Raw genomic sequence first — 23,939 nt, 5'->3', positions numbered from 1 at the left:
CACCACTAGATGTTTCTAAATCCTGCACACTGGATCTTTAACTGTATGCATTTCAGCAACAAGGAAGTGCTCCATCTCCATAATTTTGTCTATGAACTTCCTGTCTATGCTGGAAGTGGGACGGTGTCACATGGTGTACATATTCATCATATTAGCACATATTCATAATTCATATATATAATAATATGTGAAGCATTTTAATTAGTAACTTAATTGTCTGCATTATCATACTGATCAGTTAGCATCAGAGCTCTTGAAATGTTTCTTAACGTAAAGCTAATGAGCACAAACGAAAAATGAGCTTGTTGAGGTAGTTGTAAGCAAGAAGACAGTGACATTCATCTCTTTTAATTTCAGTCCTCCAACCACCAAGAGCGCAGCCTCCAACGTCACGAAACCTTCCACAGTCAGGTGTCATGGTGAGTAGGGTCATGGTCCATCTTATCATACCTGTGAGCTCGATCACCTGATTGCTCTCCAGACTCTGTTGGCCTTCTGAGCTTGACCAGGACAGCTCATTAGACATGGTGCACTCACTGTCTCCCCCATTAGCTTACTTGCTATCTGCTTTGCTCAGTAGCTGTCTTGCTACTGGACGATGACGTGTCTGTGCATTGACTGTGGGACAGCTCTGGGAATCTTAAGCAAACCAGATGACGTCAAACTGTCTCTATGAATCTACTGGGATGAACCTCACAGTGACTTCATTTTGAAGATCACCATAATGTTTGTGGATAAAGTCTTGATGCGGCTGTCTGGAAGGGATGGTGGTGATTGGATGTCAGCATCTGTGTCAGGAGGTGGAGGCAGGCAGAGTGCTACAGCTGCAGCTAACTAGACCGATAAAGAAGCCTGATTAATAATTTGCCCTCATTTGGTTAAGAGGGGACTTTTAGGGCTACTTGATTGGATGTTGTGAACCAGAAGGGAGTTGCCTCTTGGGTTTTAAATTTAAAGGTTAATAGAGGGAAGCAAGAGAATAAATGAATGGACTGAAGCCAAGGGGTGTGGCATCGAGGGCATAATGAATGAAGAAATAGAGGAGTAATAATAAAGAGGTTCTCCTGATTAAACTTTTGCTAAGCTCCATTTATTTTGTTACGTTGCGGACACACAGGATATATGACCATAAAAGCAGCAGCGCTGGCAGCTGAACCCATCTAAATGAATGCTTTACAGATATAATAAGATGGATGAAGCTTAAAGCAGAGAAATCTAACTTTTTCTTATGCGGCTCACAAAACACAATTAGCCTGGTTCAGCACAACCTTGGTAAACTGTGGTAAGCCTTCTGCTGGAAATGTGATGATCAGAATCTCACTTTATATGTAAATAGACTTGATTAATTCAGTCAACAAATATTGATAGAGAAATATTTTGTTTTAAATTGTGCTGACCTTAAGAAAGTTACCCTGCTTTCATTAATTTTGCTTAGACAAGGGTAACTTGATTCCTGTGAAGTCAAAAGCATCAACAATTTCTACAAAGTGATTGTCAGTCATTGTAGCTTGTTTCACAAAGTAAAAGAGTGAGGAAGTTCCAGTATCTTGGGGTCTTGTTCCAGAGTGAGGACAAAATAGGCAAAATAGGATTGACTGGTGCAGTGTGGTATCATCAAATTTGACTGGCATCAAATTGCTTAATCAGAGCCTCAAACACGTCCAGACTAGACTGTTGTGAAGAAAATGCTGGGCCTGAAGGAAAAGTTATTTCGGGTAATCAGCCTTGCATGGCAGCCCCGCTGCCATTTGTGTGTCTGTGTGAATGAGAGCACTATATAAGTGAAGTCCATTTACCATTGTAGAGACAGGGTTAGCAGCCTGGACATCTGGTAGTAGCTTGGAGAAGAATCATTGCTCCTTTGAATTGAACAGAGTCAGTTTAGATTGTTTGGGCATCTGATTAGGATCCCTCTGTGAACTGAACCCAAAGTTTAATATTGTACACTCAATGTCTCACACTCAAACAAATGTCTTGGCTCAATAAATAAATAAAATAGAATAAAAATGAAAATAAACTCAACAGTTTGCATCACTGTTTTTGAGTTACGGCAACTCCTAATGAAATTATATTCAACAAATGTACTACACTGAAATAGGGAAATTAACTTTTCCACTACAATCAAAGGTATTTTTAGTTACCTCGTACTTACCACTTATAAATGGTAGCATAAACACAGGTTTTTAAGGTGATTAGGCTACTATTCCACATTATGTCAACACATATCAAAAATAATGTTGACAACTTAAAAACTTTTCTAAATCAATAAATTAGAACTTTTGTCTTACAACTGTGTACTTATAAGTGGTGACAATAGGTTCACTGAATAACTTGATGTATGATAAGTACTGTACTTTCTATTTTATTATTACAAATACTTTATACTTACTATACTCTATACTACTTTTATTTGACAGCTCTTGTTACACAAAACCTGTAATGGGTTTTTAAAATGATATATCTTTAAGGCACGACCAAATAGTAACATATATAAACTATGGTAGTTAAAATTAGCTGCACCTCAATCGGCTACAACATATGTTACTAATTGAAAATAAAATAGCATGGGATACGGTAGCATTACAATTGAAACTGTAAGTGGTTTTGTTGCTAATACTTTTATAATGTTACTTAAAATGTTTAATGCAGGATAAATTGAGCATTAGGGCATGAATTTTATATGATTTATTCTATATGGAAATACATTCACATCCTGCACACATATTGAAAGAGACGTGGAAAAATGCCCAATATCATTTTTAAGGGATTACCTACTTTTACTACATTTACATTGTAGCACACACTCCCAACCCACTGGGCAAGTACTAGTTTATTCTCCCTTATATGAAACCTATGGATACTCCTATTGATAGATTGATGCTTGAACCATCATCAGTTTCTGGAACTCTCAGACATCCAAAAACTTAAAGAAACCTTAGCAGTAGGAAATATGTAGACAAGCTTTTAAAAAAAATAAAATTAAAAAAAAGATTAATTCCCCAAGGCAACATGAAGCGTAGCTGTATGTGTGTGTGTGTGTGTGTGTGTGTGTGTGTGTGTGTGTGTGTTTGCATCTATCATAAGACTCTTTATAGAAACTAACCATTCAGTCTCCACCCTTGAATATATGGGAAGCTATCTTTAACAATGGAATGGATAATTTAGATTTTAAATTGGACACTTAAAGCCAGATGGGATTAAACAAGGAACTAGATTTGAAACCATGTTTGAGGAATGCAGTGGATTATATTCGACTGTGAATAAGACATCCAGAAATGTTAAGAGATGAAAGAGATTTGGCCATGCTGCGTTTTGAAAACATTTTCCTTACTTCTATTACCCGGTGATGTGTAAAGAATACAACCTCATAAAACACCCAGATAAAGGCAAGATAGCTGAGAATGTACGAAGCATACAGCATGAAATAATGGAGAAAAATAGCTCTACTTGTTCAATTTTGATCGATTTGTATCAATCATACTGTCAGATGCTGTTCAAAAACCACATAATTGGTCTGGTTCTTCAGATGTGAGCTTCCAGCATTCTTTATGAAACTGGGTTCCTGACAAAGTGAAGTAGACCGAGACTTTCCTTCCTCACTAGGACAGAATCATCACTGCTTGAGGGCTGTATTTTATCTTGTAGTGCAAATTTTCGCTAAGAATTTCAAAAACACTTTTTTGTGCAAGTTTTAGTGTGTAACACTGTCAGATGACAATTTTAAAAAATGGATTTGGGTCAAACAAATAAGGAACTGACATGCTGACGTACGATCGTCTGCCTGAGGAGACACAAAGGCCCTCGCACGCTGTAGCTGAATACACTGACCCACTTGACACACGTTGTCTCACACTACATACTGAGATGTCACAATTACAGTACCACACACATACTCTCATTTGAACCTTATGCAAGCGTCTTTTACAGTTTCTGCCCTGCAACCACTCATTATGGGCTGCTGTGTGCCTGGGAATGTGTGAAGATTAGTAGCTCGGCAGATGCAAATAGATTTGCTCCTGGCAGATCCTGACACCAGAATATTTAGCTCACAAATTAAAAGAAGATAGAGAGCAGTCCATCTTAAATGACAGGCTAATATTAGCACTCTGCATACTTGTGGGTGTTGAAATCTGGTTATGTTTTTTCTTGGTATACTTTGATGGTGTTTTATTGATGTACTCCAACAACACTTCCAGTGCGATGACTCAAAATAATTTGATAGATTTTCAGTTTATTCATTCTTGAAAATAGCAAAAGATAGTCTTCATGGGGAGGCTAGGAACTCAAACGTTTTGTTAAAGAAGACGAACTCTACCTCTAGAGGATAATATCAGGTGAACATACACACAAAGTTTGGTGGGTGAATTACCCATCCAAAGGCCCAGAATCTCTACCAAGGATTAGCTTTTCTTTCACACTCCAGACTTCAGCTTGTTCAAATGGAAATAGCCTGAATTAGCCCCATGCTGAGCCCCCCCCGCTTTCTCTGTCTCTACCTATCTCAGGCTTGTTCCATTTCAAACCACCTTTGAAAAAGCATCATTGCTTTTTATTTGTATGTTTGTTATCTGTATGCTTAGCTGATCAAGCTGCGGGGGGTTGTGCGAAGACAGGAGGGCATACAGCGGTAGAGAAAGACATGTTGACACACAAGCGTAGGAAATGCATACAAATGTTCATAGTATCTGAGTTCACTGACACTGAACTGGCGCGCAGCTCAGATGAGGTCTGATGGGGTTGCCTGGCCTGGCAGTCCAGCGCTTTTGGGGGATCAAGCTGTAGCTCTTATCTCTCTGGCCTGATGGTCTAACCTCTATTCCCTGCCATCAGTCTTTCACACACACCCACACACACCACACACACACACACACACTGGACTGATGGTCTTCACTGCCTTACTTTTTGCCGTCTGACTGACTAGAGCTGAAGCAGATAAACTGCAGTGCAGGCCATAAATCTGTGCTTTGGGAAGAGAGGGGAAGCGAGAGTGCAGGCAGTCAGATGTTGGAATAGTGTTAGAAACAGCACAACTGCATGCCTGCATGCCTGCATGCATACACGCATACACGCACACACACACACACACACACACACACACACACACACACACACACACACACACACACACACACACACACACACACACACACACACACACACACACACACACACACACACACACAGCACTTACGGCACTAATAGCTTTTGTTTTTTTTTTTACCAATCTTCATTAAAATTTCACAAGCTTTTTTTTTTTTAAAAAAGCAGGAATTTGCACAGCTTTTGTACCAACCTAATGTTGTAGTGTCTTGCTGTAAGACTGCAGTGATTACCACAGTACATATAGGACAACAGAGAAAAAGCACAACTGACAATGAAACAAACAGTTGAATTAATTAAACAGAATACGTTTTGCTTTAAATTATATTCTCTGACTTTCACTCAGATTTAAAAATAATAATAATTGGGGGCTTTTATTGCCTTTAATTGACAGTGGTAGCTGTAGAATGACAAAAGAGGGGAGAGAGAGGGGATGACATGCAGCAAAGGGCCAGATTTTTGTATGTGTTTTGTTTTTATTAATTTTTAAATCTGAGCTTTTGTGCAGATCAATTTAAACAGAATTTAATTCAGATTCATCCACCAAACATATAAGTGTACTGCAAGATGGCACTGATCTGTCAATTTTGCGACACGGCCTTCTTTACCACACACTCTTAGACACAGAAGAAAATAGAGATAATGGCAATGATTAGGCATTGGTAAATAACAGTAAATGCTTAAACTACTGCATAGTGTATGAATTTAAACTGTGTTTTAATGATCAAAATGAGCCCTGATAAATTCACAATTTATTTAAGAATAAAATTGGAAAATAATTAACTGTATACATACTTCCACTTGCACACATACATCCCACACATACGTACACACCACATAATATTTTAAATAGAATTCCGACTATGTCGAAGAAAGGCAGATATGCTCTCTAAACCTGTGAGTAATAAAAAGAGAAGGTAAGGTTTTCCAAACTGAATGCACACCCTCATTTCTCTTCCTGTGCTGCTTCTGATAATGGTAAACCAGCAGGATGTGAGGTTACGCAGTGAGCAGTGTTCAATTACAGGCACATGTACAAACCATTTAAAGATGTTCAGAGTGGAAAGCAGAGATGCCTGCATTAAATTAGTTTTTCCCTCTTCTCTGTTGTATAATTGCTGATGCTCAGATGTACAATGTGCTGAAGTACCTGTATGTCAGGAGTAATTACAGTCTTCCCAAGGTGAGAAAAGGAAAAGGAGAATGGCTGTTTGTCATCCGGTCATGACCCGTGCATATTCCTGCTCTGTCGGGCTCTGCAGGAGTTTTCCTTTAGAGAATTTTGTATATGTTATGAGAACATGCAGTCGATAAGTATTTGGATCTCTGATAAGAAAACAAATCCAGACAATGCTTGCAGACTTTTATCTGTTAAAAGCTCATACACTGATTACAGTTGGTCAAACAAACAAATTCACATGTTTTTTTGCACTGTGTCTATGCACAGAAGCACATCAACCTCCATAAGTCACCAGTGTTTGTTCTGTTGTGGACATTATGGATTTCATGGTCGTCAGTATCAAATAACCAAAACTGCAGAGGTTCAACAATTGATATAGAAAAGCTCGTTTTAAGGGTTTAATGGCAGCATGGCAAACTAAGTCTTTAAATTAAAAAAAGAAAGGATGAAAGAAAGGAAGAAATAAAGAAAGCAAGCAAGCTCTGGGCTGATTTTTGTGTGTGCTAGTGTGCGCTGAAGAAGATTTAGCCTTGCCATTCAGGCGTTTATAAAAAAAAGATGGCAGAGCTGAATGGTGAAGGATCAGCCATTGTGAGCGATTTGATTAGAGTGAATTCTCAGGAGAACTTGTCCAGGGTGTCGGGTTATTGAATCAGACCTTTCTGCACTGAGGAGCGTCGGTCACACACGAGTACAGAAGATGGCAACATGTTGGGTAAAAGCAGTTTGTTAACAGGGTGCCACCTTCGTAAAGCTTGAAGGAGGGCTGCTTTGAGTGTTCAGTGTGACTTATTTCATATCAAAAACTTAAAATATTCAGAAGTATGTTTTAAAGTGTTGTCCAAGAGTAATAACAAGCCACTAACCCATTGATTTTGATGAGATAAAAAACACTGCTAAACAGAAAATTGGTGCTACTTCTGCTTATTGTAGAAAGTTCCAGCTTTTGCTTTTAAAACTGAGTTGGCTTGTTTTTCCAAATTAAACATTTGAATTTTTTACTTTAATCAAACACATCTGAAAGGTTTCAATTTAGCTGCAAGGAGCTGAACGGATTCCATAACATTCACATGTCGCAGTTTTCTGCCCGAAAAACTAATTCCTTGTTCAACTTCTCCTCCCATTAATGTGTGATGCAGGTGGATTTTAAATAAAACCACCATCGACTATAATCATATTGTTAGAATTCCTTAATAGCAACGCCAACTTTCCCCTTTATTTATGTAATGTCAAATATCTGGAAAGTTGGACTGTTGGAATAAAAAAAGATCTAATATGATTACTACATTACCACATTTACTTAAAACCTGTTTCACGACCCGTTACATTAATAGACACAAAGTTAAACGGATGGAAACATTTGTGCTTTGGAAAGTTTGACATCGAGATCTTTTCATAATTAGATGTACAGTATGGCGTCTTGAAATGAAACCATGTTTTAAAACCTAATATTTCTGATTTCTGTATTCTGGGCAACATGGTGAGGGAACTACCAGCTTCTTTCACGGGTAATATAAAGAACTTTGTGACCGATTTGCAAGCCAGTTTAGTCCAGATTGTGTGTGAAAAGGCCAGAGGATAAGTAGAGTGTGTCGGTGTAAACCAGACTGATGTTATCCAGCATGCATGTTTGGACAGGGTGCTTTTAAGGAGTCAGAATGTCCAATGTCCAAGCAATTCACCAAAACAACTCTTATTTTGAAAAATCTTTACCAGAATTGCAACCATTTTTTTTTTTTTTTTTTACTTTTTGTCACGAGAAACATTTGTCTGTAACTTCATACAGAGATTCAAAAGCGTCCAATTCATAGGATACAACATAGAGACATTTATTTCTTGTTTCAATACCATAACCGAGTGGTTCTCCCTCCCATCAGCCCCAGAAAGCAGCATTGTTCATTAATAACCAAAAACAAAAATAAACTAAAAAATGTCACATTAGCTCCTGTGGTAACCCTTAGCCCTCTGTCCTTCCTTTGTCCTTCTGTCCATCCATTCAACCGACTGAAAAATAATGCACAGGTGAGTGTGTGTGTGTGTGTGTGTGTGTGTGTGTGTGTGTGTGTGTGTGTGTGTGTGTATGTGCATATGTATGTGAAAATATAATTTCTAACAAAAAGAAAAATAATCTAGATTGGTTTGAAATGCTGGACGAAGGGGAGTCAGCATCTGGGCTGTCTTTGACCCTCCCAAATCCGACCAACTGCAGAAGAAGTTGTTTCTTGTTTTCCCTTCTTCTCCCTCTCGTCCCTTGCTGCACCTCCAGCACACACACACACACACACACAGCTGGGGAGTTTTTGTTTTGTGTCGTAAATCCTCAAAGTGTGGTTGGTAACCACAGAGGGCTGTACTGTAATTCTTGGCTGGGTAGACAGGTTTTCATAATGCAAGAGGGAGGGGGGATTTGTGTGGAGGCTCCTTCCACGTTTTGCCGTTTTGGATTCTGTGCACGCTCACGGAATCACGGCTCGTGGACGTGCGGCGGGACGTTAATGAAGTTCGTTTTTCGTTAGAATTGAGCAAAACCAAAATGTGACAGAGTTAATACAAAACAGGGAGAAGAAAAAAAAGAAAAATAGTTACATCATTCCTGTGTTCTTCAACTTTGTACTTGGTCACTTTTTGAATTCCATATATTTATATCCATATATATTTATATATATATTTATATATTCTTTTTACAATTAAAAACACCATGGATTTGACAGACTATTTGGTTTCTTTTTGCCTAAGTAGACGTGTTTCTCTTGTTTTGTAAATAAATGCATGTAAATATTTTTTTCTCTTTTTCCATACTGTCAGTCGGTGTAAAGGCCGCCACTCAACAAGTGTTTGTATGTTTCTATCCACACAGTATGCATATCATCTGCACATATTCAGAGTTTCCAAGATTTTACTTTTTTTTTTATTCAGCGTTTCCATTTGTGTCCCACAGATGCAGAACACCAGAGTCTGTCAAATGCTGTCAAACCAAAGTGAATGTCCTAAATCCTGTCCTTTCATTGGCTGGTTTGGCCCAGGTCTCTGTGTGATAGGCTGGGGCTGAGTAACTGGGTCTGCGTGGGTCCGTTACAGCTCAACGCCCCAGCGCTTCCTCCGTTAAGGTTCAGGAAGCAAACCAAAGTTTCTCTGGCTTCCACCAGCACGGCCGCCGAGCTCCCACCGCTAACCCCACCCTCTTCCTGCTTCCTGTGAGCCAACGCCCTGAGATGCTCCTGGGCCTCCTCCAGCAGCAGCGCCACCTCATCCTGCTGCTGGCCAATGGCGGACGAGCAGGAAGAAGACGAAAACGCTGCGCGTGCTAGCTTCTCTCTCCGCTCTTCCTTGCAGGGCATGGCTCCACAGGTAACTGACATCGCTGTGGCTGCTGGGGTGATGCTCGTTTGCATACAAGACACCTCGTTGTCATGGTGACACTGGACGGAGGGGATGATGGGGATAGAGCAGGAGCGGAACGGAGGAGGCGGGGAGTGGCTGTGACGGCGTCCAGGCCTGCGCAGGCTGCGGGTGGCGGGATTCGCATCGCCGTGCTGAGGCGGAGCGCAAAGGCCGGAACGCACCTCCATGCGGCCACTCCAAGGCGGGGGCGAAGTTGTCTCCATGGAAACAGGAGATTGCATATGTAGGAAGGCATCTCGTCTGGGGTCGTCAAATTGGTTCTCTCCCTGCATTTGGCAACTAAAAATATGGGAGACAAGAAACAAAAGGACAAAACAGAGAAACGGAGCAAAGGTTATTCAGGTGGAGAAAAACTTCTTTACTTCACCTGGAAGAACAAGTCATTGTGTCTTTGAGTGTGATTTCAACTCGATCGCCTTTTCAAACTCCCACGGTGAATCCCCGGCAGAATACACAGAGGGACAGCTCTCCGCCCTTTGCCATCTCATAGGCTAACTGAGGATACTGAGAGCAGAGAAGATGGGTCTGACATCTTTCTTTCATCTCTTTATGTCTGAGTCCGCACACACACAAAAAATCTAAACTCCCTTATATAATGAAAAAGGTAACAGAGAGTTCACCTTTTAGATTATTGATTCAATGATGTTAAGTATGTTAAAAGTGAGAATTGTTCTTTTAAAACTTGAAGGCATTCAGCTTCGGTCAAGGACAATTGAGGTAATCTTTTTTTTTCCTTTTTTTAGTAGTGCCAGTTCTAGGTCAAGATGATTTGCTTTGTTTAGAAATCCTTTTTCAGTCACTCTTGCTCTGAGGTTGTATAACTGCACTGATTCACATTATGATGGGCAGATCTTTTCTATAACTCTATCTCTGCGCTCATACAGTCATTCCTGTGCCTGCATCATCCTCCTCTGCAATTTTTTCTTCATGTTTTCTTAACTTGACCTGTTGTGTTACATGTCTGCAGTGTGTTTATGTGTTCTTCTGGTTCCTTCTCAAATCAAGCCATAAACCTATCCCCATTTGTGCAGCCTGCCTGTCCCTGTTAGTCTCAGCCTGTTTGTTAGCTGTCTGCTCTAAATTAAATGTACATTTATTTTTTATCTGTTGCTTGTTCACTATTAATGGCTACATGAACATGACACCCGGTTACAGGGAAAAAGCAGGGTTTACATGTGTTTACATGCAGTGTTCAGCTGCAGAAACAGATTTATTTAGACTGAAGCTAGTATTTCTAATGTCAGTTTTAGTTTAGTTGGAGTTTGGATTTAATTATTCTGGATGCAAAGACACACTGCTGTGAGTAATCATGTTCCCCATGCACCCCGCTGCACTGCTCCCACAGTGATACTTTCCCAGTTTTTGTTATAGACATGCAATATTTTAAACACCTCATTAGAAACCTTTTTACATGTACCAACCCAAGAGAATAATAACTAGAGAATGCTTCTGCAAAAATTATTGAATTATGGTCAGGGCAAAGGTTTTTTCATTTAACGTCCAATGCCAACCTTTTTAAAATGATCGCTTTCTACAATATCTAGGCCTGGCAACTATGGCATGGTTAAGGTTAGGGAATACTGTGGTTATGGCAAATAAACCATGGTTAATGTATGGTTAAGGTTCAGCAATTTGTAAGGGTTAGGGAAGCCTCTGTGCTGATGCTGGAGCTACTCCTGAGTGTTCCCTGACATGCGCCAGTGGCAGGTACTGATGACCCAATAGCCTTGACTTGACTCATCATTTGCCTCACCTGTTGAGCTCACGAAAGCAACTGGCAAGCTTTACTGCCCATTGTGATATCTATATATACACACACTGTATATACTATATAGTGCATAGTATATCCGGGTCTTGACCTAATTTCACTGAGCCCAGACATAATCTTTCTCCCTCTTTTTAAGACTGACCATGCTCTTCAGTGTTATCAGTGTCTAAATCCAGCGGAGCCTCATCTGTGTAATAATTCATAATCCTCTGCAAAGACTAGCCTTTTCAGCTATGTCAAAATCCAACTTTGACTCCCTCTCCTTTGTAATACCTCATCACACACACTTGCGCTTTCCATCGAGACGTGCAAAAATAGTGGTGGGAGGAGAAGGTGCTTTTTCAGACTCAAAGGAAATCACATCGTCCTTTTATCACTGCAGTATTTTTCCGAGACATGAAAACCTCACCAAAAACCACAGTGGAGATTTAGCGGGCCCACAGAGAGGATCCCGCGAGCGATAAGAGAGGATGACGCGAGGGTGCTAATTCCCAAGATAACATTCACAGACAAATCTCTCTTTTGATGTGTTGAAACACAATCAGATTGCAAAAATCTATGAAGCAGAGTTCAAATATAGACCCTGGAGCAACGAGGGAGCAGCTAGAGGGGTATTACAGAGAGATTGTGTGCAAGTGAGGTGAGATAAGTGACTGGGCTTTTATCTTTTACGGGAGCTCATTACATGTACAAGTGTTAACAGTCATTTTCATTAATCCATCCCCCTACAGATAAACATATCTCATCTGTTTGCTGCTAAAGTCAAAGTAAATGTCTATGTGAGTGATTCAGTGACCTTGTAACAATGGGAAACATTTGTAGAGATGCAACATATATACATACATACATGTACCTACACACAGACACATACAGAAGCTGTGTCTGGTTAACTGATGGCTGTTGAAGACAAAGTTAACGAAGGAGGGAGATTGCTATGTTTCTAATAAAATACTGTAAACAGTGGACAAAAATACAGAAATGCATGCAGTCTCTCAGTCAGCCATTTTGGAGACAGCTTTATCTTAAAATAGTAGTAACAACACAGGACATTCTGTCTCCCTGTCAGCCATTTTGTTGAGATAACACTGGGCTTCTCTAACAGGCATAGACGGGCAACCTTTCTTTAAAGCATTTTCGAACTGTCATATGCTATCTGCACACTCCTCTATCACTCTTCTTTCACTCCCCCTGCTGCTGTTTCTCTTCCTTTACTATATTTTTTAAACGCTTTCCGTCTGTGTCAGAATGGATTCAAACTGGTTCTCTCTCTATTCCTGTCTCTGCATCACTCCCTCAGTCTCTATGCAGTCGTGGTCAAATGTCTCCATGGCAACCCACACTACCATACTATGGGAAAGGGAGTCTGTCGTGTGTCTGTGCATCTGCTGTTATGTGAAATCGTACATTAGAGAATGAGTGAATGAGTGAGCAGAAGTGTGTGTGACTCAGTCTGAGTGTGTGTGAGCGAGAGAGTGAGTGTGACCTCTTGCCTTTCAACGCAACCTGTTCATCTGTCTGATTTTCATGCAGCATCTGTAGCTACATGACTGGGTTTTTTTACGGAAAGGGAGTTTTCATTCTGTGCAGTGGCATGCACAGATGCTCTAGGGGCAAAGGCAAAAATAACAAAAGGGAGCCGAGCAGCATTTGGGCAGCGAAGGACACTTGTAGTGACCAGAAAACATTCAGGCCAACCGGAGGCTGACCATATTACATATATACTGACCAGGGGATCATATGGGGCCAACCACAGATCACTTCAGCTGACCAGAGGGAAACTGTGGTTGATCATAGGACACCAGAAGATGCTTGGACCAACCACAGTTTGGCTTGACCCTTGGGTTGACGAGTAAACAGTTGGGTTTAACCTGGGCAGACACCTGGGAAGACCGGAGGAGACTTGGGACAACCAGAGGACACCTGAGCTGCTGTAGGCACTTGGGCTCACCAATGGACATTTGGGCTGATCACAGGGGCACCTGGGGGGCACTTGGAGCAACATGAAGACACTTGGGTTGTGCCGAGGGCACTAAGGGATGGACTTAAGGTGACCAGAGAGGCACTTGAGTGGCACTGGGTCAGATTAGAAGAGCACTTGCGCTGTGGAAAGGCATACTTAAGCAGCTCAAGTGTCCCTGAAATATCCTGCTTAAATAAAGATTAAAACAAAAGGAAACTAAAAGAGCAGGGGCAGTCACCACTCTGTACCCCCTCTGTGCACACCAATGAATTTACCACACCACATGTGACAACGCTGTAGATGTGAGTGTGTTCTTGTTCGGCCATGTCTATTTCCTCTTTCTATTAGTATGCATGTAGGTCATGTGGAGCTTTATCCTGAGCCAGAACCGCTGGGACGCCTGAAGTGAGGCTTGCCAGTCCAGGTAGGTAAAGCACTGACTCATGACCCACCAAAAATGGGTCAAAGCGCCTTTCACACTGAATACATTTCTTGCTAATCATTCACACTGATCATTTGCATATCCCCTGGCTGTGCATATTCAGTTTGGCCTGAGAAGTGTAACCCTATGTGTCACATTTAAATGTTGGAATTTAATTGCTGGTGTACCTGCTTAGCAATAAAAAGCTGAGAATCAGAATTTAGCGCCTGCATGAGATGCCAGAGAGGAGCGAAGAGGGAGAAGAGTCTGGATGTCTAGCCTGTATCATGTCCTTAAAAGCACCAACCAAAAAGTTTCCTTTGAACTCATGCCACTGTATTTCAATCCACAACATAACATGACCTTGTTTTATCTTTGCTCAGCAGATTGGAAGGCGGCGGGGGGGGGTAAAGGGGATTAAAAAAATAAAAAGAAATGCGGTCCTAAAATTAAAAATAAAAAAATAAATCACAGAACTGGCTTTGAAAAATCCACTCTTGAAAATGAAGTCCAAAGCTTTGTCCATGGCAGGCCTGGTATTTTTCAGTTAGTGGCTTTCACTGAAATGATTAAGCACATTGAGGATACAGCAAAGAAGTACGGCGGAGACAGAAAGAAAGAGAAAAAACATCTAAAACAACCTTTTGTCTGTCAGTGTAGTAGGAGACTGTAAACCCAGTATGATTCAGTGGTCTACATTACATGGTCATATCGAATGTATCGATATGACCATATCAAACACACATTCAATCTTTCTAGAGAAACCATTGAGGCAAATATGATTCCTAAAAAAAGTTCAAATGACCAAAATGTCTCGCAGTGATACTTTCCTAAACAGGGAATGTTTCTGTGGAGAAGAAAATCACAGTCCATATTCGATTGTCAGCCTATCATGACGTTACCCACTGGTTTGTGGAGTACCGTTAGGAAGCCTCGGGTTTGGCATTACGGCCGCTAGGACCTAGCAGCAGTGACGTACTGCGAGTTGAGCTGCTCTTATTGACCGCGAAGCTCGCCTGGTCACACATATTTGCGCTTTACAGCTAAACAGCACACTGTTTGTTTTGAGTGTCCACATTTGCGCAAAAAATGCTGACTAATTGATCTGAGTTCATTTGGAGGGCTGGAAACGACCAACACCCTAAAATATGAGCAGTGATTCATATTTGATCAGCTCTGCCTAGTTTGAAGGCAAGGTCTGAGTTCCGTGCATTGTGATGTACAGAGTCACTGAGAATGACTCGTCAATCACAAGGTAGCCATGCCCTAAAGCATTCCCTGCTTTATTGTGTATTTGACTCTAAATTGGACCATCATTTACTAAATGCACATCATGCTGCATGGAAGAATACTTGAAAGTATTTAGAGACCATAAAAGAAAAAGCTAATTCATTAATTAAGGGTAATTCTTCCATAGGACTCAATACTATTTGATTATTTATTTTTTGCAGTTCATGGAGCTTCCCCCTACTGGCCAATAGAAAGAATGCACATTTAAGACACTTCTGCCTTGGCTTCAGGAAGCTCTGTCCACTATATATACTGTCAGTGTTCATAACAGGAGCACAACATTCGTCTGGGCCTTCAGTAGCATTCTCCTCACCCTCTTTGTGCTTCAGCCTCCCTCTCAGATGAGTCTACTTCTTGAAGGTGTTGGTAGGCGGGGCCTGAATATTTCGATCCTCCAATTGGATTTAGTCTTCCCCTGGGTATGGGCGGGGTCCTGCGTGGAGCTGTCCAGTGGGCTGCCCGGGTTCTCTGATCCGGAATGTGAGACAAGGAACCACTTCTAAGAAAACAAATAAAGAAGTCAAAAAGATTCAGGAGTTATTGTTGAAGATAGTATCTGACAGAATATTCACAGGCTGACTGTCAGACCAATATAAAATTGTCCTCTTGTTTAGAATGAATATGCACACAGGGTTTTGTTTTGTTTCAGATGGGTCAGTTTCAGTTGTGTCCAGAATTTTGGAACCATAACCTGTTGAAGCAATCAAAACAATAATCTCCTAATTGAAGTCTGTATCAACATATGACCATTGATAAAACACTTTATTAACTGAATGTATTTGAACACTGACCATCAGATTAAGTAACTGCCCTTCTCAAGCCAGTAGTCCAAGGAACTAAGAAACCCAGAAAGTAAACTCAGGAAAAAAATCTGTAACCCACAACCCTTGGAAACATTCCTGCTTCACTTGAGATACAATGTTTACACACAACAAGAAAACAACAACCATTATCTTCTTGTACAGGCTGACTATGATGTTGGAATGGATGCTGGACAGAGACATACAGGGGTGGAAAGGGAAAATATAAAGTGGACAAAAGTCCCGCTTGTTAGTGATTCAGGTTGGGGCGGGCAGGTCAAGTGACAAAGCAGCGTTCCGAGTAAGTTATTATAACTTACAGAAACACTGTTTGTGGTAGTCCACCTCTCACCTTCTTGTCCCCTCTCTCTGACAAACACACACACATGCTGGCTAGAGAGAGTGAATCTAGTGAGCGCGTTTTCAGCTTAGCTGGTTGCTGCTTGAAATGCATCAAAATAGGTTAAATCCTGGAAGTGTGGACTCATTCTTTTTCAACATTTTTTTTTCTACACAAAGCAGCCAAACACTAAGTTAAAAAAACAGTTTAGACGTACACATGTGGGCTACTATTTTGTTAAAATTGACTGTTGTGAAGGATGCATTGTTTGTGTGTGTCAGAGACAGAGAGAGAGAGTTCATTTCTTTAAGGAAGGGTTACATGATTCAACAATAAAGAGCACCTTTTGGAATCATTCATATGTTTATTTAGCCTAGCTCTTCCCACTACTGTGGGCTGGGTAGAAGTCAGCTTCTCTGACAGCTCTTAGATGCTCCCAGCAGCAGGATCAGCCCCTTGGAGACTTTTGTGGGGCTCAGTTTTGACAGTTGTGCTAGTATAATGTAAAAAGTTGGCAGTTTGCAGGGTCTAGGTGGTTTATAAACAATTTTTTTTTAGGGTTGGGTGGTGTGAATTGGCTCTTGTGATTGTGGGGGTGGGTATTAAAAAACCATGAGCCGTGCATCTCTACCGCTTGTCAAAATGCAAATAAGTCCATTTCCCAAAAAGTGTGTGACATTTAGGACATTTAGGAAGATCTATTGGCAGCAATGGAATATAATATTCATAGGTATGTTTTCATTAATTAATAATCACCTGAAAATAATAATTGTTGTGTTTTTTTATTTTGGTTGCAATCTGCAACATCATCGATGGATGTCACAAAATCCTACACACTGGTCCTTTCAGAAAAAGGTTGAACTGTGACATAAATAGATAAATCAGTTGCATCACTGTAATCGGAAAGCATGGTGTTCATGAGCAAGTGCTCTTTGCTTACATACAATTTCTCAAAAGAGATTTTGGCAAATGCCCCTCTCCGAACTCCTATTCATAGTTAACTTTGCTGTTTTGAGAGATAGATTTGCCTCTAAAAATAGGCTTCTGAGCCATAACTGGAAGCACTGTTTACAGTGAGGCACTTAATAGTGTTGGCAGAATTTTAGAAGTTATTTCTGAAACATAATTATTCGTGTCTTTCTGGCTATTTTTTGACTGTGGTATCCCAACACACTCTGCTATCCTGACAATGCTATGTGTCCAAGTCAGTGTCTAAGCTGGTGTGATTGCAAACAAATAAACACTGATCGCCCACTAAGAATGTCATTTGTGAGCTCTTCACAGAGAGAGCAAGAACTAGAGAGAGAAAAGGGGAAAGAAAAGTCTTGCGGGAGTTCGACCCAAACGAGAAGTAGACTTTGTGGTTTGAAGGTTGTCTGATCGTATTTCTAGTTTGTCTGGGAAAATATCCTCTCAAATACCGCCTGGATCCCCTTGAAAAAGGTGATTAACCCCCAGCTGCTCCAGTGGAGTTGCTTAGCAGTTAGAGGTTAGAAAACCATGGAAGCAGAGAGGCTCTCAGGTGTGAATGTCTGTAACAACGTCAACAGAGAGCAAAGTTAAAACGGAGGTATGTGCGCATTTTTCTCACTTCCTACCGCGTCAATAAAAGTTTAAAATGGCTTTGTTTCATGTAATTCCAAAATCCAAAACAGGAAGCCTTCCAGAATATCAATATGTAATAGATATAAAGAGATGCAAAATAATCTTTTACATAATGTCTACTGTGATGGTATATTCATAGTAAGTATGAAGTTAGCTTCTCCAACGTAATTGCTAGAACCAGCTCACATTGTCTTTGGAAGTTAAATAGGGAGAAAATAAGTAGCAAATAGTCCCCAGCCCACTTTTATGCATACTGGGAAGTATATAGAACTCTTTGAGGGACACAAAGAATCAGTTCAATTTCTCTTTATGGCGAAGGGGGTTGGGGACGATTCTCCTTCTGTTCAATTGTGGAAATCTCTGATATCTGATGTTGTCACATTAGAGAAGTTGAGATGCAGAAGAAAGAACTCATCTTTTTGTAAGAAAATGGGAAAAACCACTGAATCTTCTAGGAAGTAAGTGCAGTTTGGCATGAAGATAATTGACTGACCTGAGGGATTATTTTGTTCATGCACAACACCATTGTTCAATACTTCTGTGCTCAGGTTACTAGATGAACGCTGCACATGGCGTCCTGGGCCAATAATGTAAATACTAACCTGGGGCATAATTAATATGTTAGTCATTGAATATATTACCAAAAAGAAATCCTACAAACAAAGAAAAACAGAATATCAATAGGTGGTCTGATGTACAAACCCGATCTGCAGGAGTTCCCTTCTGCTCAGCTCTGTGAATATGTTTGTTCATGTGTATTGTAACATAAAATCCAGCCTTGGCAAAGATGTGAACTCTAACTCTGTCAGAAGTAGGCACTGAAGTGTGTGTTGGAGTGTGGTTTGTTGCTGATGAACATGCCAAAGCCCAGCCAGCTCTTACACACGGCTGAGCAGTGTGAGAAAAAGCTTACTGGGATTTACACGTCTGTGCTGGCTCATAAATTTTCCGCACATGTGCTTCCCATTTTATCTCTGTCGCATCTCCTCTGTGTTCATGACTGTTATAGATATGCTTATTAACATGTTTATAGCTTTAATTATAATTACTATCATTCTTCTGCAAATCAGCAATTAGCTTTGGCTGCACTGCAATGTGGATAATTCAATTTCTCTCTTCACTGAGTCCCTGCTGATTATAGGAAGGGACACTGAAGTTGTCTATTGTTGGTATAATTTGCATTATTGCTGTTGGACTACTGCATTTCTAGTGGAACTTCACACTGGTATGTGTATGTGTATGTGTATTTGTGTGCAATTAAATATATTAAATGTATTAAAAATACTGAATACCTGTGATGTTTTGCTGTGCCCCTGGAGCTGCTGGATGGCGTAGTAGAGATGTTGCAATGTGCAAAGCTGGACTCACAAACATTTCCCTGGCGAGACTGGGAGGAGCGTTTGCAGTACTGCGGACACAAAAATAAAAAATAATTTAAGTTTTGTAGCAGTTAACATGTAAGGAGGAATCCATCTGATAAATTCTGACCAATGATGTTAAAGACATGTATTTGCATATCATGCGATACAAAGTGTTCCCACTCAGAACACCTCCTTCTTAAGCAGGTTATATTGAGATTTCTTAGATCTCTTCTGTTAACTCCCTCAGCTCCTTCTCACATGCTGGGAGCCTCGGGGTGGGGAGCGCCTATACTGCCTTGACTCTGGGAGCTGACTGTCAGAGACTAAATTGAGTCGAGTTATATCTATTTCTGCCTTTTTCCACCTTCCTCACAATCATTCTTGCCTTTTCAGGGATTGAGGTAAATTGTACTGTGTGGAGAGCGGAGGGAGGCTGTTGACAGCTTGATAAAATCAAGAGCATTAAGGCTTCCGGTTGTGTCACAAATCTTTTAGCAACAATGAAGGCTGGCAATTTCACTGAGGTCCAAATGTGTCAATGATGGCTGAATATGTGGTGGCTGGGAAAGAAAAAAGTTATTGCCAACCTGCACTGTGGATGTATTTATGATTTTACAGGTAAAATACAATAGTCCTAATTATTTTCAGATTTAGAACATTTAGGGGGATCTATTGGCAGAAATAGAAAGTCATATTCGGTCACTAGTCACTAGTGCATAATGACATCAAAATAAGAATCCTTGTTTTGTGTTTTCACAATGCTTGTAAGGGAAAAATATCACAGACGAGCTGCCAGTCATATCATTTTATCTTAAACAATTCCTTTTTTATGAAACAATGGTTAGTTTCATTTTGAGGCTTCTCAGAATTATTCAAATGAAACAATTCAGAAAGAGAAAATCCCTTTGGCTGTACTGCTTATGTTTCATTGTAGGGGAACACAAGCCAAAAGGTTTGGGAATCATTGCATTGAACACAATCTAAGCACAATAAAAGTTTATTTTTATTGGTCAAATGGCACAGAAATGAACACTGTCTGGTAACACTTTATAATGAGTACACACTATTAAGCATTAGTTAAGCATGAATAAATACTGAATCCATCATTTATAACGCATGAATACACATTAGTATGTAGTTTATAAACACAGTTAAAAATGTTTTATTCATCATTGATAAGCACATTAGTTATGGATTAGTAAATACTGAATTCATCATTTATAAAGCATGTTTCTGCTGTAAATAGTCATTACTATGTGGTTTATAATCACAGTTATAAATGTTTTACTCTTCATTGTACTGTACATTTCTGCATGCACTTGCACATCCACTATTCAGACATGTATTAATGATTAGTGACTGTGTTAGCAGATGTTCTATAAAACCCACAACAAATTCATTTTCTAATGATGGCCTATCAAGAAAGTTATATAAAATGCAGGAATTCAAAGTTACGGAAAGCACTTACTACTGCTTACATTAAGTATTTTACCCGAGCTTATCTAAAGTGAGCACTATCTATGGTTTATTAAGGATGTTACAAATGAGATATAAAGGCTGACAATGCCTCGAGACTCACAAAATGTTCAGTTTTGGCTTGTAATATAAATTTTTTGTGTAAATTGATGCTTTCTTGCAACAAAGATCATTGCTGAGTCAGTTACAATCATGATTTCTGACCAGATTTATCACGGCCTTCATTTTGTTCAGAAATGCATTCTTCCTATAATAATGGTGTATATATTTTCTTTATTGCTTGCCATCCCTTTTGAATCTCTTTCTCATCCGCATTGATCCTTCCTTTGCTACCTCTCCTGCCCTCTTTCCCACTGGTAGCCATCATGACAGGAGATCTAAATCAGCACTACCGTGTTACTATGCAAGTCCCAGGTTCTCCCTTTTAACTCCCCCCATGTTCGTCCCCACTGGAGAGACAAATATGCAGTGAAACAAAACAATTCTTTGTTCTGCACTTCACAATACTGTTGACATGGCAGACTCAGTTGCACGGCAGTGAAGATCTGCTATGAATCCCTCAAAAGAACACAGGACAACACAAGAAAGTGTTTTAGTCTTTAAACTTTAAAAAGCCTTAAAGATGTAAGGGGGTGGTGCTGGTTTGATTTCTTATCTGCTACACAAACCTATCTGTGGTTTACATCTATCTGGCAGTGACAGTTTTCTCTCCTCAGCATTATCTCAGCATCGTCTAGACTTTTGTAACATAAGCTAAGAGAGACCTATTTTTGTGCAATTTCTCGCTTCAAAGTACATTCATGTCTTTTTTTTTAAACAAAGTTCTGAGTTTGATGCCTGACTAACAAGGTTGTCACTGACGCAATCCCTTTATGGAACCTCTGCAGGACACCAGCCTCATTAGCATCACACAGGCTACCATAGTTACGTGACCATTCAGGCGTCTGAAAGCTGATTTGTTCTTATAAACCCTTTCTTTCTTAACTGGAATTGATACTGTATATATATATAGAGTACCATCTCCACTGAAGCAGGAATGTAGATGATGAGAAAGTAGGAACTCTCGTGAAACATAAATCTTAGAATCTTAAACTTTGACATGATAGTTTTAAACCTTTCAGAGAGTTGCACTTTTACCCTCACAGAATCTGACTCTGGTTTAAGAATAAGAAACAAGAGCTTAGCCTGCAGTATATTTAATGTGTTCAGATATTCAAATAATAAGGAATCAGTCCATGTTGTGCTGGCGAGTGCGGTTATATTGATTTTTCAGATGGACATACAGTTATATTTAAATGGTTTGGTTCATGGAGGTGCTGCAACGTCTACATCTGACACAATTCTTCAGACAGTGCTAATCATACTTTCCTAAACCGGATGGCTCTGACTGGATTAAAATATTAAAAAACAAGTCTGAATAATTAGACAGTTATCTATTATTTGTCTGGGTCAAATTAGCAATAAATAGTTTCACCTTATAACTGAAAATCCAGCACAACCCTTCGATGACAGTATCTTTGAAATTAATAGAATGTAATGATTGATACTGATTAATTAAGCTGTGGTTACTGATAAAGATTTACTGCAATAAACAGCATATAAAATACAAATAAGGTCAAAAGGACTTTTAAATACTAAGGGCTGCTTTAAGTTACACATTGTTCAATTGATACCAGATGCAACTTCAATGACAGCTGTATCATTTAGTGTGTCAGAAAAGAAACTTTTCTTGAAATAACTACAGAGATGATGTGACATTAATGGAGAACTCCAATGATTTTGCACATTAAGGTAAATGTACTTGTCATGAGAAGTACTACTCGGTGAAAAAGATGTACAATAAATTCTCATACATTTCATACGTCTCTTGTGAGTTCTTTAACTTTTTGGAAGTGCAACATTAAATCCCTTTAACAATGTTTTGGGTCATAGAGTAAAGTAAAAAAAAAAAAGAATATTGAAAATTTGAGGATGGTCAACACCACCCGTTGCATCTCTGTCTAACTGCTAAAATGTCTCTCATCTCCACCCACACATTCTGACACCATGCACATCCAAGCTGCTAATTGACACAGAGGCTTCCAGTGAACAGTTGTTCATTTCTCAGCCTGTGATAAAACAGCAAATATGAAGTTTTAATAGTGGGACATTACGCTAGAAAGTGGGCTACAATTATTCAAACAGAGACGGATGTGTTAATGCTCACATGTGCTGTTAATAAATTCATGATAAAGAAGAAATGGAAGGCAGTATAATCGCCCCTGCTAGTCATAGCTGAATGAATGTCCAAGTTCACTGACTCATTTGCTTTTACAGTTAGAGACAGAAAAAAGTGTTTAACTTATTTATCCGTTAGAGACTAATAAAGAACTCTGCCTACCACCTCGAAGAGGGAGAAGTGCCTACAATCTGTTAATTCTGACACTGTGTGGTTCAGCGTCCATTTTGTTTCACTTTGAAAAATAGATTTAGGCATTAGAAAGACTGCTCAAGGAATAACTGGAAAACTGTGTGCATGTGTCATACAGCAATACTGACTGTTTATAGAGGTCATCAATATAAATGTAATGTTTTCTCGCTGCAGGCAAAGAAACTTTGCTTTCTAGCTCCATAAATGACGCACAGATACATCGGGCAAAAGTAATCATTGCTTTGACAGTGACTTCATGCCGCGACTGGACATTTGTGGTGCAAAGGGAGCATGTAATGGCGTATATTAATGGATGTGTGTGTGTGTGTGTGTGTGTGTGTGTGTGTGTGTGTGTGTGTGTGTGTGTACTGTAATGTATGTTTTAATCTCTGAGATAGGGACTAGAATTCACCGTATGCCTCTGGCACTGAGGTTTTTTAACACTAACATACTATCTGGAGGAAACCAGGAGATGATTTTTATGATTTGCGCAGAGATGCTGGCATCAATAACAGCTTTACAGCATTATAAACACACACACACACAACTGTAATCTGAGACCAAAGCTTAGCAGAGCAGGCTCAGGACAGTCTTGTTCATGATAGAGAGAAAGCAGTTTCAATTATGCGGCAATGACATACCGACTCTGTGGAAAACCTGTGGAATACATGATAGGGTGGTAAAACTGATTGATAGAGAAAGACCGGCTCAGTCAGAGCAGCTCTTTAGTTCACTGCTTAATCAAATACTTCCAACAAATGGCCCTGCGGTGCTAATCAGAAGTGCTCATTTCCTATAACGGGCCACTGTTGGGTAGTTCTGCTGC

The 23,939-nt window shown here is 39.9% G+C and overlaps 1 protein-coding gene across 1 annotated transcript in view; it reads right to left on the bottom strand.

The window, feature by feature from the left end:
- Nucleotides 1-6,449: 6,449 nt before the first annotated feature.
- Nucleotides 6,450-23,939, bottom strand: part of LOC127352182 (pro-neuregulin-3, membrane-bound isoform) — a 354,121-nt gene continuing 336,631 nt past the window's right edge. Inside the window, exons 7-9 of the mRNA XM_051380369.1 lie at nt 19,159-19,274; nt 15,435-15,620; nt 6,450-9,961 (exon numbers count right to left, since the gene is read on the bottom strand). Of these exons, the coding sequence (XP_051236329.1) occupies nt 9,283-9,961; nt 15,435-15,620; nt 19,159-19,274 (981 nt within the window). The 3' untranslated portion in view covers nt 6,450-9,282. The remainder of the gene's footprint in view (nt 9,962-15,434; nt 15,621-19,158; nt 19,275-23,939) is intronic.

Source organism: Dicentrarchus labrax, unplaced genomic scaffold, assembly GCF_905237075.1.
Source record: "Dicentrarchus labrax unplaced genomic scaffold, dlabrax2021, whole genome shotgun sequence".
Classification (NCBI taxonomy): Eukaryota; Metazoa; Chordata; class Actinopteri; family Moronidae; genus Dicentrarchus; species Dicentrarchus labrax.
Note: the sequence above shows the minus strand (reverse complement) of the source record. Positions and strands in the feature narration are given on the sequence as shown.